A 17,471-nucleotide genomic window follows, 5' to 3' on the forward strand; every position below is an offset into this window, starting at 1 on the left:
GCCACAGCTGATCTACCTGCCACACGTCTGTAATAAAGATAAGGTTTGCTGCAATATACTCGATGTTGTGGCTTCTCCTTTACAAAATTAATACTACGGTATTCTACAATAGTACTTCATAATACTCCAGTAACAGTATTCTAATGTGTCGACTGAGATTTTCAAAAGACTTTAAGGGAGTTAAACACACTTTGAATTTCAGTAGGAATTGAGCATGTTTTTTTAAATTTAATTTGGGGAGATAATTATTTAGGAGGTTGTCTAAAATACTGTGACGACGGTTCCATATGTAATCAGAAGTCAGGAACTGTTATAAACTCAACAGGAACTGTTAACTCTTAAGTAGTGCATATTCCAGAGATGATAGAAAGTCTCCCAAAAGTTGTATGAGGATCCCAGCACTTATTCATCAGGGATATTTAGCTCGTGAGTACTGACTTAGCTGAGTTTCTTAAATGTTGCAAAGTAAACTGGGATAAAATGATGTAGTCAGGTTATGGGGATGGCTAGCCACTGGTCAGTTGCAATTAATGCTTCCATTCATCTAGTCATAGTCTCAAAAGTGAAAAACAATTATTTTATCTGGTAAGCTGTTGAGTTCTTCTGTGGTGCCACTCTTTTGGTCTCTATTTTTCAGATGGAGTCTTAGTCAGTTTTTCTGATACGCAATTATCCAAGTTTTCATTGTGTTTTCCAGCACGAAGTGCAACCCTGTTTTATGATTTTCATTACTTTCGGATGGGGGAGGTGGGCTAGCAGCTTTTCCCATACCAAGTCATTCTGGGTTATAACCTTTTACTGCTATAGAAAGATCAAATCAAAACTTTTTAATAGCATCACCTTTTTATTTTATTTTATTTTATTTTATTTTAGTAGCTCAGCTGAAACCAATACCTATGAAGAGCCAAATTCTGCTCTTATTTACAAATGGTTACACCTTTGAACTTTAAGGATCTGATTCTGTATCATTGAAATAGAAATTCTAACATTGAAATTGTACCATTGAAATTAGTGGGAGCTTTGCTATTAATTCAGTTGGAGCAGGAGCAGAGTCTGCATGAGAGCAGTATTTGACACATTATAAAGGAAAAACAAGAATATTCTTGAATGTTACTGTATCTGAATTTCTGAAATATACAAATCCAGGAGTCCAGACAAAAGAAGTTAATTCAAAGGTTACATGTTTATTGACTCTGCTATTGTCACATCAAATTATATGCACTTCACAAGTCCAAGAAAAGATTTTTCTAACTATTGTCCCTACAAAGACAATTTGGGATCTGAAAAATTAAATGGTGCTCTTTCTACCTTTATACATCATCACCAGTAATAAACATTCTCTAACTGAAATTTTACCAACAATATTGTTGATTATGTTCATGGCAGAAAAGAAACCAGCTGTTGCTCTCTTTTGGTTGCATTGGTACAGTAGTGCTGACAATAAAAAACTATGAAAATACTGTGATGTAATGCATAGTTTTGTAGTCTGCAAATATGCAAAATAGCAATAAGCAAGTGGTATATATCAGGAAATAAAACACAAGGGGCTTGGTTGTGTTGCAAAACAGTTGCTCAGGGATGTTTTTGTCCCACAAAGCCTTTATCCGTAGCTTCACATTAGCTGCTCCTAGCTACACTCAGCTGAGTTTCTCTTGCTTTGCTTAATTTCTCTGAGTGAATGGACCCTGAAATTTTGCACTTTTCAGTTATCACAATGCTAAAACTTGGTTTAGAATTAGGAAGTTTGGGGCCAGAATTTCACTCTTTCAAATTAGTTCAATGACTTGAACTGGGCAATGATTTGACTCGCATCATCTTTTTGTGAGTTTAGTATGAAAATCACCGATTAGATCATAGTTCATCTCCCTGCCAGTCTAATTCTAAATATCCCAAATGATGGCTTTGCCAACAGTTCTGTTAAGAGACTATTTCACAGCCTAACACATTGTCAAGCAAGTTTTTTTTCCCTAATAATCAGCCTAAGCTTTCTCTGTTTTAATGTCAGCCTGTTACTCCTAATTATTTTCCGTATTACCACTCTAAATAATTCCACTTTGTCCTTGAAGTTGACATCCTATTTCTAAACTATCAAGTCTCCTTATACCTATTTCTTATCCAGGCTATATTTATGCATTGTTTCTTAATCTCCTCCAAGTAGAGAAGGGTCATTACCAAGAATGGGGTAAATTAAGGGACATATAGGGATATGTTGGAAAGTAATACAAGGGGAGTTGGTTATCCAAATTAGTGATGTGCATTATTGCAAATACACAGACTTAGTTTAGAATGAGGACTCTGCAGTCCGGCCTCCTGCTCTGGGACAAATTCTGTAGTCTTTACTCTGCAATCTAGGTAAGGAACCTACATTTTTTGCTTTAAAACCTTGTTCTCCATCAGACATTCTTCAAAGGAAACAAAAAGAAACAAAAACTACTCCTTTAAACTGAGTCTCGCATTGGAAAAGTGAACTAGTGATTATCCCCCTTGTGTTCTGAGTCACTGTGACAGCTTCACTGGTATTATTTTCTACACTATAGTTCATGCCATAACTATATGTCCAGAAGCAGAGAAAGGTAAAGCACATACTAAAGGCAAATCAAGCACGAGTCAAAAGAATTCTAGTCTCTCTTGTATCATCTACTGTATATGTCTAAGGGAGAGAGCATACGTCATAGCATTGGATTCAATAGCCTTTTCCTTTTCAGTTCCATCTGTAAAATTACATCATGCAAGATGGAGAAGGAGGGGAATTGTGACATGGCTTTTCAGCTACTGTTATTTCTTCTTCTTCTTCAAGTAGCATCTCTGTGTGTGCTCCTTGATTGGAAATTAGAACATAAGAACATAAGAACGGCCATACCGGGTCAGACCAAAGGTCCATCTAGCCCAGTATCTGTCTACTAACAGTGGCCAATGCCAGGTGCCCCAGAGGGAGTGAAGCTAACAGGCAGTGATCAAGTGATCTCTCTCCTGCCATCCGTCTCCATCCTCTGATGAACAGAGGCTAGGGACACCATTCTTTACCCTTCCTGGCTAATAGCCATTTATGGACTTAGCCACCATGAATTTATCTAGTTCCCTTTTAAACATTGTTATAGTCCCAGCCTTCACAACCTCCTCAGGTAAGGAGTTCCACGAGTTGACTGTGCGCTGTGTGAAGAAGAACTTCCTTTTATTTGTTTTAAACCTGCTACCTATTAATTTCATTTGGTGACCCCTAGTTCTTGTATTATGGGAATAAGTAAATAGCTTTTTCTTATCCACTTTCTCCACATCACTCATGATTTTATATACCTCTATCATATCCCCCCTTAGTCTCCTCTTTTCCAAGCTGAAGAGGCCTAGCCTCTTTAATCTTTCCACATATGAGACCCTCTCCAAACCCCTAATCATTTTAGTTGCCCTTTTCTGAACCTTTTCTAGTGCTAGAATATCTTTTTTGAGGTGAGGAGACCACATCTGTACACAGTATTCGAGATGTGGGCATACCATGGATTTATATAAGGGCAATAATATATTCTCAGTCTTATTCTCTATCCCCTTTTTAATGATTCCTAACATCCTGTTTGCTTTTTTGACTGCCTCTGCGCACTGCGTGGACATCTTCAGAGAACTATCCACGATGACGCCAAGATCTTTTTCCTGACTCATTGTAGCTAAATTAGCCCCCATCATATTGTAGTATAGTTGAGGTTATTTTTTCCAATGTGCATTACTTTACATTTATCCACATTAAATTTCATTTGCCCAATCACTTAGTTTTGTGAGATCTTTTTGAAGTTCTTCACAATCTGCTTTGGTCTTAACTATCTTGAGTAGTTTAGTATCATCTGCAAACTTTGCCACCTCACTGTTTACCCCTTTCTCCAGATCATTTATGAATAAATTGAATAGAATTGGTCCTAGGACTGACCCTTGGGGAACACCACTAGTTACCCCTCTCCATTCTGAGAATTTACCATTAATTCCTACCCTTTGTTCCCTGTCTTTTAACTAGTTCTCAGTCCATGAAAGGACCTTCCCTTTTATCCCATGACAGCTTAAATTACGTAAGAGCCTTTGGTGAGGGACCTTGTCAAAGGCTTTCTGGAAATCTAAGTACACTATGTCCACTGGATCCCCCTTGTCCACATGTTCGTTGACCCCTTCAAAGAACTCTAATAGATTAGTAAGACACGAGTTCCCTTTACAGAAACCATGTTGACTATTGCTCAACAGTTTGTTTTTCTATGTGTCTGACAATTTTATTCTTAACTATTGTTTCGACTAATTTGTCCGGTACCGACGTTAGACTTACTTAGAGATTGTCAGTTGGCAGTGTTCGTTCAGCCTGTGCATGTATCCTGTGGCTCCTCGTGCTGTATGCCAAGGCTTTATAGGGTGCATGGGTGTTATGCTCATACAAAGCACACAGGATCTTTATAGAGGAAGGTAAATACACAGCATTTATTGAGAATACAACAGTTAGCATATGCTTTTTAGTCACACACACACACACTCGCTCGCTCACTCACTCACTCTCTGTCCTGCCAGTGATGTTCATAGTTACCAGTCTGTTGTAGCTCGAGTCAATCTAATGGCCAGTTACATTGAGCACGAGTGTGGAGCTGGGCTCTTGTCGGTTGTGATCTGATGCTCGTGGATTGTGGCAAGATGAACCCAAATTCCCATGGCCAAGCACCCTGTTTTTACAGGTTATTTTCTCTGTTGAAGTCTATGATTTTGCTGTGTCAGTTTGTGATCAGTTACTTCTGAATTGGTGTAAACATTCCAATACACCTCCGAGAGGGTCATCCTGTTCTTTGTTCCGATTTAATCAATTGTCCTTAGGGGTACCAGCCTCCAACCTCAGGGTCGTCAATCTGCTCTTCATTATGGATGCACCTTGATGATTCTTTGATGTACTTTAAGTTTCTTTACTTCTTCTTCCTTGACTCTGGCTATAACAATGGCCTTCACACCTTATCTTTTCCTGATGCATACATTCCTCATTCACACACACAGATTGAGAATACAAACAGTAGTATTTTATATTGAGCAAAAAGGCATTGCAAATTAAACCTTGCCTTCAATGTTTCTCTAATCTACTTAACATAGACACAGTAGAGCAGGCCTGCACAACTGGTAAAGCGGGGAGGGCCATATTACTCCCAAGAAAACTGCTGAGGGCCAACCCCCACCGTCCCTGCCGACCCTCCCCCCCAGCACAGCCCAGCCCCCCTGAAATACTCCCCCCCAGTGCTGCCCAGCCCCCCCCCGAAATACTCCCCCACCCCAGCATCGGCCGCCCCGTGGAAACAAACCCTCCTTCCCCAGTGCTGCCCCACCGAAACAGCTGTATTGAACCTTGGTAATATGTTACAGCGGGCCCCTAAGGTAGTATAATTAAGGTAAAAGAAAAATGTCTTTTTGCTAGAAGTAGAATAAGATCTTCCCCCAACTTTGTAATCAATTGCCCTGTTGAATGAATGAGGTGTGAATGAGGAAGGTGTGGAAGGCAGCACCTCCATACAGCTGCAACCCTTGGAGAGGGGATGGGAGCCAGACCAGATCAGTAGAACAGGTCAGCCACTGACTCCTCGCTCACCTCCTCAGCCCCCCCACCTCACCCAGCTCTCCTACTAAGCCCCTGCCACTGCCTGCCCGCTCGCCTACTCGGCTCCCTCTCCCCTGCCGCTGGCTCACCTTCCCCCTCTGCCACTGTCCGCCCGCTTGCCTCCTCAGCCCCCCACCCCCCCAGCTTGCCTCCTCACCCCCCACCACTGCCCACCTACCTCTTCAGCCCCCCTCCGTCACCCACCGCTTGCCTACTCACCCCCCACTGGCCACACAGTGACCCCTCATTCTTGTGCTATGAGGAGGAGTAAATAACACTTCCTTATTAACTTTCTCCACACCAGTTATGAATTTATAGACCTCTGTCGTATCCCCCCTTAGTTGTCTTTTCCAAGATGAAAAGTCCCAGTCTTAATAATCTCTCCTCATATGGAATCTGTTCCATATCCCTAATTATTTTTGTTGCCCTTTTCTGAACCATTAGCAATTCCAATATATCTTTTTTGGGTTGGGGCAGCCACATCTGCACACAGTATTCAAGATATGGGTATATCATGGAATTTTCTGTCTTTTTTTTCTATCCCTTTCTTAATTATTCCCAACGTTCTGCTCACTTTTTTGACTGCCACTGCACATTGAGGGAGTGTTTTCAGAGAACTATCCACAATGACTCCAAGATCACTTTCTTGAGTGGTAATAGCTAATTTAGACCCCATCATTTTATATGTATAGTTGCGATTATGTTTTCCAACGTGCATTACTTTGCATTTATCAACACTGAATTTCATCTTCCATTTTGTAGCCCCATCACCCAGTTTTGTGAGATCCCTTTGTAACTCTTCGCAGTCTGCTTTGAACTTAAAGCCTAAGTACCATCTACATGTAGGGAGAGTAAGCATAGACACTTGAGACTGGCACCACTGAGTTCAGTCGAGCCCTCGGTACTCAAGTTTGTGGTACTCTGGGCACTGAGCAAGGAAAGGTGCCACATGCCATCAGCGTCTACTTCAGTACGCCCACCATTGGTGCTACCATTGGCTTTGGCTACTGCATCAGTATATATCCCCTAGTCAGTACTACAGGAGTTCAAGTATACTAAGGACCTCTCAATAACAGATGAACTGGAGGCTTTGCTCCTCATGGGTACAGAGTGTCTCTCACTATCAACATCCCAATTTCTAGATTTCTGCCCTCTGGTATTGCAGGACTCTTCACCGTTTTCTGTGGGTGGTCCTTCATTGGATGAAATGGAGATTTGCAGTCAGTCTCCTCTATTTCTCTTCAGGGTTCTCCCACATATCCCATCAGGAACTCATTCTCTCAAAGTAATAGGGAAGATCGGGCTCGTTAACATGGGTGGTGGAACCAGCTCTGCACACTACCCCTATTTCCATATGCCCTGCCCCTCCTCCCCCCAATGGCCATACTGGGAACTCTGGGCTGCCTATTGAATCCTTATCTCTGGATTAGGTGATTATGTTCTGCCACCATCCATGGCCAATGATTTTTGGCGATTTCAATACCGCACAAAGAGGGTTGCAAATGCTTTTCAGATTCCTCCTGAAAAGGTTATGGATTCACAGCACAAATTGTTGGATACCTTGCAGTCAGCAACACCCTCCAAGGTGGAATTACCCTTCAGAGAGGTGCTCCTATGTCCAGTTAAGATGGTGTTGCAGACACCTGCCATTATTTTGGCCATGCGTAAATGGGTGAATAAGAAGTATTATGTTTCCCCTTAAGGATTCTGACATTTTGTTCTCCATCCTCCACCCAACTCTCTGGTTGTGGATGTGGTAAATGTGCGGGGTAGGCAGCACTTCTCTAAGTCTACCCCGTATGACAAATATTAGGAAAGGCTGGATTTCTTTGGGTGAAAAGCCTATTTATCAGCAACCTTGCAGTTCAGGATCAGCAAATTATCGAGCCAAAATATAATTTTACAAATTATGACAGATTCACTGCTTTTATTAAACGTCTGCCACAAAAACATAGGGAGGAATTCCAGTCCATCATCCCAGAGGGCCAGTTGGTGGCCATAACTGCTCTTCAAGCATTCTTAAATGCTGTGGACACTGCTGCCAGATCCGCCTCCACAGAAGTGGTTATGTGCAGGGCATCATGGCTCCATCTCTCGGGGTGTCTGAGAGAAGAACAGAGGGCCTCCCCTTTGACTGTAAACTGTTCTTGAAAACCGTGGATGTGTCCGTGCACACTTTAAAGGACTGTAGGGCTACTTTGCCATCCCTGGGCAAATAAGAAAAGGTTTAGTAGATTATAGACTACCCAGAGATCAAGTACTGATCAGTTTTCTGGGTTCCAAAGATCCATCCAACCCCCCAGAAAGAGAGAGAAATTTCAGAGGAAGAGGTCCTCTCAACTGCTCTCCATGACCACCCACCCATCTTTGAAACAACAGTTTTGATGGGTTGGTTGAGGGTCACTTGATTACCTGTTCTGTTCATTCCCTGTCGAGCATCTGGCATTGGCCACTGTTGGAAGACAGGATACTGGGCTAGATGGACCTTTGTTTTGACCCAGTATGGCCGTACTAATGTTCTTATTTGCAGCTGTGCCTATTAGCCCACCCCACCCCGCTTTGGAGACTGCCTTGCTTATTTCCAACATACCTGGAGACAGATCACTACAGATAAATGGGTCACAGATGTCAGAACATCTGGCTATATCATCCATTTTACATCACTCCCTCCCTTCCTCATCCCTCTTCATGGACTCCTCTCACCAGCTTTTATTGAGACAAGAAGTGATCTCTCTCCTTTGATTTGGAGCAATAGAGCAAGTTCCTCCTCTTCACAAGGTCAAGGAATTTTACTCAGATTTCCTTGAGCTAAAGCAGGATGGAAGGTGGAGACTGATCTAAGTCTTTTAAACAAGCCATAAAGGATCAAAAGTTCAGGATGGAGACTCTGGCAGCTATAATTTGTTCACTAGAGAAAGGGGATTGGTTTTCAGCTCTCAGCCTACAAGATGCCTTTTTCAATATAATGATATACCATCACACAGGAAATACCTATGCTGCACCAAAGGTCAGAATCATTTCCAATATTGAGTGCTTCCCTTTGGCCTTTTCGTGGCCCCAAGGGCGGTCCCAAAAGTCCTGGCAGTAGTGGCTGTTTACCTCCAACAAGAAGTGATCCTAGTCTTCCCATACCTCAACATCTGGCTACTCAAGGACTGATCCTATAGATCAGTGCTTTTTTCCACCCAGGTGGTCCTTGCTCTGGTTTAGGATCTGAATGTAAAAATGTCAACATTAACCCCTTTATAGAAGATACAGTTTATAGGGGCATATTTGGACTCATTGACAGCCAGAGCCTAACATCACTTACACAGATTCGTAACCTTGTCAGGTCTGGCATGAGCAATTCAGGAGAGCCCCTGAACCACAATAAGGAGTTGTCTTCAGTTCCTGGGACACTTGGTAGCTTGCACCTTTGTGACCTGTCACTCAAGGCTACAATTCTGTGCCTTCAGGGTTGGCTCAGAATGACCTAGTCTCCAGTCACACACCTTGGACAGACAGGTGATGGTTCTTCTACAAGTGAGGAACTAACTAGACTGGTGGAAGGATCAACCCAACATCTGTGCAGGTGTTCCTTTCTGTTGCCCAGTGATTTTAACAACAGACACATCACAGTTGGGATGGGAGCCCACCTCAATACCCTCATGTTGCAGGACAGATGGAGTACTCAAGAAACCAGTCTCCATATCAATCTGTCGGACTTCAGGTCTGTCAGGAACACTTCCCTTCATTTCCTGTCCATCACAGGGCCAATTCTACCAGGGTCATGACAGACAAAATATCCTGCATGTTCTGTATCAACAAGCAAGGAGGAGCAAGATCATTGTGCCGAAGCTATGAAACAATGGAATTGGTTCATAGCTCATCAGATCCAAATTTCTGTTGTATACCTCCAAGAAAGCCACACTGATGTCCTCAGCAGACACTTCTCACAGGATTATGAAATGGGAGCTAGACACCTACATTCTCCACAGTTTATTCCAAAGATGGGGTCTGACAGAGGTGAATCTCTTTGCCATCTCCAGGAACAGGAAGTGTTCTCTTTTCTGCTCAAGAGGAGGTCTGGTCCACCACTCTTCTATCTTGGAAGAAAGGTCTGTTCTATGCATTTTCTCCGATGCCTCTGATACTAAGGGTGATGAACAAGATCAGATAGGACAGAGCCAAGTTATCTTTATAGAGAAGACATGGCCAAGACAGTCCTGATACCCGTACCCGCTTCACCTATATGCCCAATCGTCGTTCAAGCTCCCAACCATTCCTCATCTCCTCTCACAGGATGTGGGTCATATGCTTCATCCCAGCCTAGCGGTTCTCTGCCTTGGTGTGGCTCCTTGATGGTTCATGGGGTTAGAATCCTCCTGCTGTGTGAAAATATGACAGGTGTTACTGAATACTACAAAGAGATCAACTCTCACTACTTATCTGCAGAAATGGAAAAGATTTTTCCGTTGGTAGTGGTGTTGCTGCCTCCTTCCTAACTCGGTGCCACTTTCCGTCATCTTGGATTATCTGTTGAATCCAAAGAATAGGGCTTCAGTTCTGCGCAGTGGGGCTTATGCTTTCTGCCCCGGCCCCCAGCAAGTCTAACACTGGTCCTGCTCGGCAGACTCCCTGAAACCTGCTCGCAGCCTCCCAGGGGCCCTGGTTGAGAACCATTGCTCTACAGGAATCCTGCTTACATACCCTGGCTTTTAGAAGGGCATTGGTCTTTTACTCAGATAGGACCAAGCAATTTAGAAAGTCACCTAAGCTCTTCATTTCCTTCCTGGGTAGATCTATGAGGTCATCAGTCTCTATTCAGAGACTATTGAGATTAATAATACATCCAGATATCCCTTGTTATGATGATGCTGTGGACATTCATCCCTGCCTCCCCCCAAAAGGGTGATAGCACATTCAACTAGAGTGCAGGAAACATCTACGGTATTACTGAAGAATGTATTGAAATATGTAGAGCTGCTACATGGGCTTCAGTGCATATGTTTTCAAAACATTACGCCCTGATCCATGTAGTGATCAACAGTAGTCAGACCCAATGCAGCACTTGGTTCTGCAGTGCTATTTTCAATTCTAGACTCTATTCCAAACTCCCTCCTCTATCTGCGGATACTAGTCAGAAGTCAATTGCAGTGGAGCACCCCTGAGAACACTACTGAAGAAGAAGAGGTTACTCATGTTGTGTCGTAAGTGAAGTTTTTTGTGGTGCATGCCCCTGTGAGTGCTCCACTACCCACTCTCCTTCCCTTCTGCTTTGGAATGTTCCTTGAGGGATATTTGGATGGCGAAGGAGCTGAGGACATTTCACCCACGCATCCCTATATATCCTGGTTATCCAGTACAGGGAGGCATAGGGTGCATACGTGGGTCGAACGGACACTGCTAACTGAAAATCTCTGACCAAGGGCTTGAGAGGTGCATGCGCATCTGAAGTGGAGCACCCATGGGGGGACACATCTCAGAGAACCACAGTTGCTGCACAAAGTGCGTAACCTCTTATTTACTTTCATTTTTCAAGAGTTATGGAAACAAATCTGCCTTGTTCTATTTACAGCATAGGGAAGCAATTTTGTGTAGGTCTTATGGGAATAATTAGTTTTGCTTGGCTATTTCTGAGGGGTGCAGTTAAAACTATAAAAGGAGCCTCTACCCCCAGGGCATTCTTTAAGGGGAAAACGTGATTTAAAAAAATACAACATTGTCAGTTTGTGGTCATGGATCACATTTAAATTTCTAGTATTTAAAGTACAGGATGCATTGCTCTTTTCCTGCTGATTTATCTAGGACTGGATTATTAGACCACGGGGTGGATATCTAACTGGAATGCGTTTCCCTTTGGTTATGCCAGAGGGCTGTTGCATGCAGAAAGACAGTTTACACACAAGGAATAGATTAATACCTTCCAGCTGCCACACTGTGATTGTCAATAATATATTTCTTCTCCCTTTTATGAATCTCGATAATATATTAATTGTACTGCTTAAGAACAGTGTCAAGGGAACAAAGCAATCAGTGGCACCATCTGCTGTGAGCAGGTTTGTGTTGTTGAAGGGATTGCATATCTCTTTGTCATCTCTGTTGATGAACACGTAAACTTTCAGTCTGGTCAGAATGTTGTTCTCAATGGGGGATTCGCTGTTCCATTGCAAGGTGGACAAATAATCGTGTCACTGTCTATACCACTGTGGAATAGGACAGAGACAGATGCACAGGCGCTTTCTTTCTTAGAAAGTCACATAACATTGTGAGAAGAAACATCCCAAGCTAAGCAAAAAAATAAACTACCATGTGTGTCCAGTGTTGTACTAAAGTAAAATCTGGTATTTGTTTCCTTTACAACATGCCTGACTTTCATCTAATAGGAAATAATACAAACTCCACCTAGAGATTTTCATAGAAAGTGGAGGAATGCCTAAACTTTGCCTAAGTGTGTGCCACATGGGAATCTAGCCAGAGTTATATAGAGCAGGTTAAATCTGTCCTCTCTTAGATATGGAGATGCAGCTTGCAGAGAGAGCAAATCTCAGCATGCAGTGCTTCAGCTTGATCTGAGAATCCTTTCTCTAGGATGCTGGGATGGTAATCTCCGTTGGCTACAGATCTGTACTGAGAGCAGTGAAAGGCCACATTGTAGAACTTTGCAGACCGCATTCAGCCTATGAGTTACATTCTGTCACCCCAGGCTTAATATATCCAGTACTGATGACTATATAGTATATGTAGTGGCCTATGTTGTCCAAAATGACTTGTGCTTTTGGGTGATACAAGTTTTGGTTACCTAATTTGAGATACCTTCAAAGGCCTTTCCAGAGAACCTTCTGAAAATCAGACTCCTTTGAGATATCTCTAGTTTGGCTCCCAAAATCACTAGTTATTTTTAAAAAATCTTGGGCTATATGTCTTATTTCTACATTAATATTCACTATCTGTGATTTTATGAGATGAAGAGAAATGCATATCCTATATCTGAATCAGTATCTGGCTCATGTGTATCAGAGGAATAAATGCACATGCCATATAGAAAGCACGTCTGGATAGATTACACATATGTTTGATGATCTTCACAGCAGTTCCTTGTGGGATGTCTAAGCAGGGAAGCTGCATGTTTTATGAAACAGAAGTGAATACTAGATCTAAGCTATATAAACCTAGCCAGCACCTTGCAGTGCTGTGCCCCCTTGTGTGTGTGTGTGTGTGTGTGTGTGTGAGAGAGAGAGAGAGAGAGAGAGAGAGAGAGATTAAAGGAGCTTTTTACCTCTCGGATGCCTGTTCTAAGACCTTATCTGTCAGTAGCGACTGAAAGTGACCAGAAGCCATTGAATTGCTGTTTGGTAGTCCATGTATAAAGAATTTGACAGTTTCAGTCCAGTTCCCAGTAGAGCAGCCACAAAAGCCACCACCACCAATGTCATTAACTGGCATCCTTGTTGGTAGTCTCAGAAAAGAGGCCAAGAATTGAATGGGCCGTAGAGCCTGAATTCCAATCTTGGCCTTAGAAGTGGTTTCTTCAGGTCAGGGTTGAGGCCCATTGGCCTGGCAGTGTGAGAAGTCTTGTACTGCTAGGCACTGGCTGTTGTGGTACCAGTTCTGTAGATAAACAGAGAAGTTAATTTCCTGTGTCCATCAGTACAGCACTTTTCTTATGCCGTAGACTCACATGGGCAAACTAAAAAGCTGATAGGTGTCATTAGATTTAGAAATACAATTGGACTTATTTTCTATGGACTTTTCTTGAAGACACATGGTATTTGGAGGCATGTATTGCCACTGCATGCTAAGGTGCTGGATATGCTGGAAATAAGTTAGACAAATAGAAGTAATTACTTAGAGTATAATACACTTAAAAGCAGGGACCTTGCCTTCTTACTGCCTGTAAATCATCTAGCACATTTTCAGTTCCATATAACAACAAGTGATTATAATAAAGCTAGTTAGTTATGCTGGAATCAATGAAGTATTCCCCACTTCGACTCATTTTAGCTAGAACTAAATGAAAATAGAAATGAGTGAGTCTATTTTAAAGACATGTACGATTGGGGACATAGGATTTTTAGAGTCCAGAGACAAAGCATCCTTCTTTGATACCAGCTTGTTTCTTTGCCTTTGAGAAGCTCGTCTAGAATGTGAAATTACTTTTCCTCTTGTGGATGACAAGTATGGTGCTCCCTTCAGTAGGGATCAAGGGAGTGTAGAGTATGTGCACTGCTGAGCTGAATTATGTTGTTTTTTGTTTCCTCCTTGCAGTGAAGAAAACCTGTGCAGAATCAGACTTCACCTGCAATGATGGCCACTGCATCCCAGCCAGGTGGAAATGTGACGGTGAAGAGGAATGCCCTGATGGGTCTGATGAATCAGAAGCGACATGCAGTGAGTACTGTAGATAATCAATATGTCTTGTGAAAGTAGAAATGGTTTAGAATGGTAAGAAAGCCAGAGTCACCTGCCCTCCTGAAGTTTGCAGGAAGATCCCAATTTTCAGAGTTCAGTTACAGAATAAATTAGAGATGGAAAAGTTCTGTTAGGTCATTCAGTCCTAAAGTTCCCAACAGTTTTCCCCTCTAAGCTGTGCACCTGTGCGGTCACACAAGAGTCAATAAACTTGATTAATAGAGCCGTGCACATCCGGAGACTTGTGTTCAGGTGCCCCTCCCCCTGCCACTCTGCTGCCATGCTGCTCCTGCTCTCTGCCTTGGAGAACCTGGCCAGCTGCTCCCAGGACCCTCCTGCTTGCTGTGCAGAGCAGGCAGGGAAAGCGGGGGCACTGAAGTCTGAGTGTCCTCCTCCCCGCCACCCATGTACCCCATCTCTGCAGAGCAGGGGAGGGAGGAAAGGGCTCGGGAGTTAACCAGAGCTGCTGGAAGCTACTGCGGTCTGCCACTGTGCTTAAAGAGACAGCGCATGGTCTCTCATACACTTCTTCAGCAGCCAACACACACACACTCTCTCTGTCTCTCATGCACACGCTGTCTCTGTCTGTCTGTCTCTCTTTTACACACACACCCACACACACACAATCTCTCTCACACACACACTGTGTCTCACACACGCCTGCAAACACACACATACACTCACCTCCCTACACATATTTACGTTACTGTTGTTGTTTTTACTTCTTAGTACTTCCTGCAATGCACATATATTCTCTGTAATTTTGTTCTTTTAAAGTGCTGTTATTTTAGGTTTTTTGACAGGTTCATGCATTTCATAATTTTATTTCTCTCTTATGCTTAAATTTGAGTAGTAAGTTCTAAAATGCCTAACCTGTCCTGGCTGGAGAAATTATCCCTATGGTAACTTTTAAAAAATATATATTATATCTACGTTTTTTATTTCTACTGGTGGTGCACATCCACACATTACGCCAACATTTGTGCACATAACAAATTCATTCCGCACATGGATGGAAAAAATTACAGGGAACATTGGTGCCCAGCCTTTCAAGTAACTGGAGCAGTCTACGAGACTAAGATGTATTCTGCACCACCCAGTGCCTCTCTCAGTGATATAACTAGGGTTAAAAGCAGCCTTAGCTGTGTTGCAAGTTAGAATTCAGACAGCTGGATAGGTCATGGTTAGCAATGGTGCACAAGAGATTGGCACTGAATCTTATCATGAAAGAGAAGTACCATGTGTAAGAGCTTGGAATATTAGTACTGATACATATACCAGGAGCCACTACTCTAATCCCTTCCCCAAAGGGTGTAACATTATTCCCTGTAGTATTTATTTAATATCCGGTGATTTTGCATTATTGGTCTTTTGGAATCTGAACAAAACCGATTGTAATCAATGGGCTTTGGATCAGGCCCTTTGAGAAATTCAGATTTACTCTGCTTTGGATGGTGGCATTCTGAAATTCATCATCACACTGCAGTGCATTTCTCTTGTGTTGCAATGCCACAACTTTTTAAGACTACCGTGTCATAGCATTGTGTTAGTGATTTTTGTCTTGGAGGATGAATGAAGAAAGGTGAGCACTGTAACAGAAGAAGGATCAGCTGTGGGGAAAAACTGAAGCAGAAAGTCAGTATGGCAAACACTCCTTTCAGGTTAGCATCTTTCGTAAATGCACCAGTTTAGTAAGACATACATGGCCTTGGTTCGGTGCATTTTATCTTTTTCCTTTTACCCTTTATGAGAAAGTTCATCCACTTTCCACTGGTCTGGAATACTGAAGAGTTATTAAATATTGACTGATGCTGAATAGAAGAGGCACGTCCCAAGGAAACTGGAATTGAAACACTTGCTAGCACATTAGCTTTCATGCATTGTGTGTTCACGTTGTGCTTGGGAGGATCAGAGTAAACTAATATAAACCACACATTGAATTTCAGGTCATGTACTGCACAATTGTATTCCCATGGGTCAGCAAAAGTGACAAGAAAAGTATTTTATCTGACTTCACCAGCGTGCAGCACAAGAAGTGTATACAATTAACCTTTTTTTTTTTTAAGTCTGATAGCCAGTTCTGCATTGCTACCTAATTAAGAAAGATAAATGTGCTTCTCTTTTGCAGGAAATGAGTGGATTATTTTTTCAAGCCATTTTTCAAGCCATTCGTTTCAAGTCCTGAAATAATTACCTCAGCAATGGCATTAACATATTTATATACTGTGTGTGTTTTGGTCTTTCTGTCCCTCCAGCCCCCTTCTTAGTCAAAAGCTCTCTTATTAATGCTGTATCCACTATCTGATTGCCATTGGATGTGGGTTGAATAACTAAGCAGTTCCATTCCCAGCAGTCTCTGTCTGTAAATCTCCTATCAGAGGCAGCAGAATGGGCTGTGTTTAGAGCACGCAGTTCAGCATAAGGTCTGCAAGTGTTTCTTTTGACCTCCATCTCCTCTAGCACGTATGCATGTATTTCCTCTAAGAAGATCAGCCTTCAAGCTGGGTAGGAGGCTTGAATTCTGCCACTACTTGAGTACCTCGTTAGCCATTTTATGAATGTGACTATGCTGTCCCAAGCAGTGACCTTTTGCTTGAAACCTAACAAGAGGCTGAAGGCTGTGTTATTCTCAGGTCAGGTGGTGCATGGGGGAACTGTGCCCTTGAAACATCTTTCATTGTAATATGAAATGGGAGTGGGAAGGAGCGTGAACTGTGTCACCTCAGACAAACTGAACAACCCTTTGGTAGGAGAAAAAAAAGTTGTTGTTCGGGGATGAGCAGGAAATCAGAAGTTCATTGAAAAGAGTGGGGGTGCCAGTATGCCAGCAGTTTTCTCTTTGTATTCTTAAGTAAGACAGTTTTCAAACCATATCAAACAGCATGACAGAGTGGGACAGTGGGAATTTTCTCTTCTTTGTTTAGGTAAGATGATGTCATAATCCCACCAGAGAAAAATGTCCTCTTAGCTGGAGCACTGAGAATTTTCTCCAGTGAATGCTCTCTCCTCTGCAGAAACAATAGACCCTGAAGCTTAACCCTGTATATTACAAAGCATCTGTGGCCACCTAGGATTTCATGGTTGTCACTCTGCTGCACAGCTTGGCCACTTGGTACTTCATAGTGACAATAGATCCTCCTGCTTCACAAGCACAGGCCCTGATCACTGGAACTAAAGGAGAATCTCTGTTAGCAGGACAGGGTCTGTAACACACAGTATTGATTCTTTGTTGTAGCGGGCAGTGCTACACCTACACACTGACCAGTTCACTACCCTAGTACAGTGGCCATAAATAGCTTGCACTGTCATTAAAGCTGGTGTCCAATTTCAGTTCACTTCCACTTTCCAGTCGCTAATAACTTTCTCAAACAAACCACCTTACTGGTGAGATTTTCCATTCTTCATCTCATCCTAAAGGTGTTTGGTTCTTTATTATAAGTTTTAGCCAGATCAGTTCAGTTTTGTGTAGAGAGTCCAATGACTC

The 17,471-nt window shown here is 42.5% G+C and overlaps 1 protein-coding gene across 5 annotated transcripts in view; it reads left to right on the plus strand.

Annotated features, from left to right (window-relative positions):
- LRP8 (LDL receptor related protein 8) overlaps nucleotides 1-17,471 on the plus strand; it is a 284,937-nt gene that overhangs the window by 151,309 nt on the left and 116,157 nt on the right. For all 5 annotated transcript variants that reach the window (XM_050962306.1, XM_050962307.1, XM_050962308.1 and 2 more), the window contains one exon: nucleotides 13,844-13,966. In XM_050962306.1, coding sequence (XP_050818263.1) covers nucleotides 13,844-13,966 — 123 coding nt within the window. The remainder of the gene's footprint in view (nucleotides 1-13,843; nucleotides 13,967-17,471) is intronic.

Source organism: Gopherus flavomarginatus, chromosome 7 (assembly GCF_025201925.1).
Source record: "Gopherus flavomarginatus isolate rGopFla2 chromosome 7, rGopFla2.mat.asm, whole genome shotgun sequence".
Classification (NCBI taxonomy): Eukaryota; Metazoa; Chordata; order Testudines; family Testudinidae; genus Gopherus; species Gopherus flavomarginatus.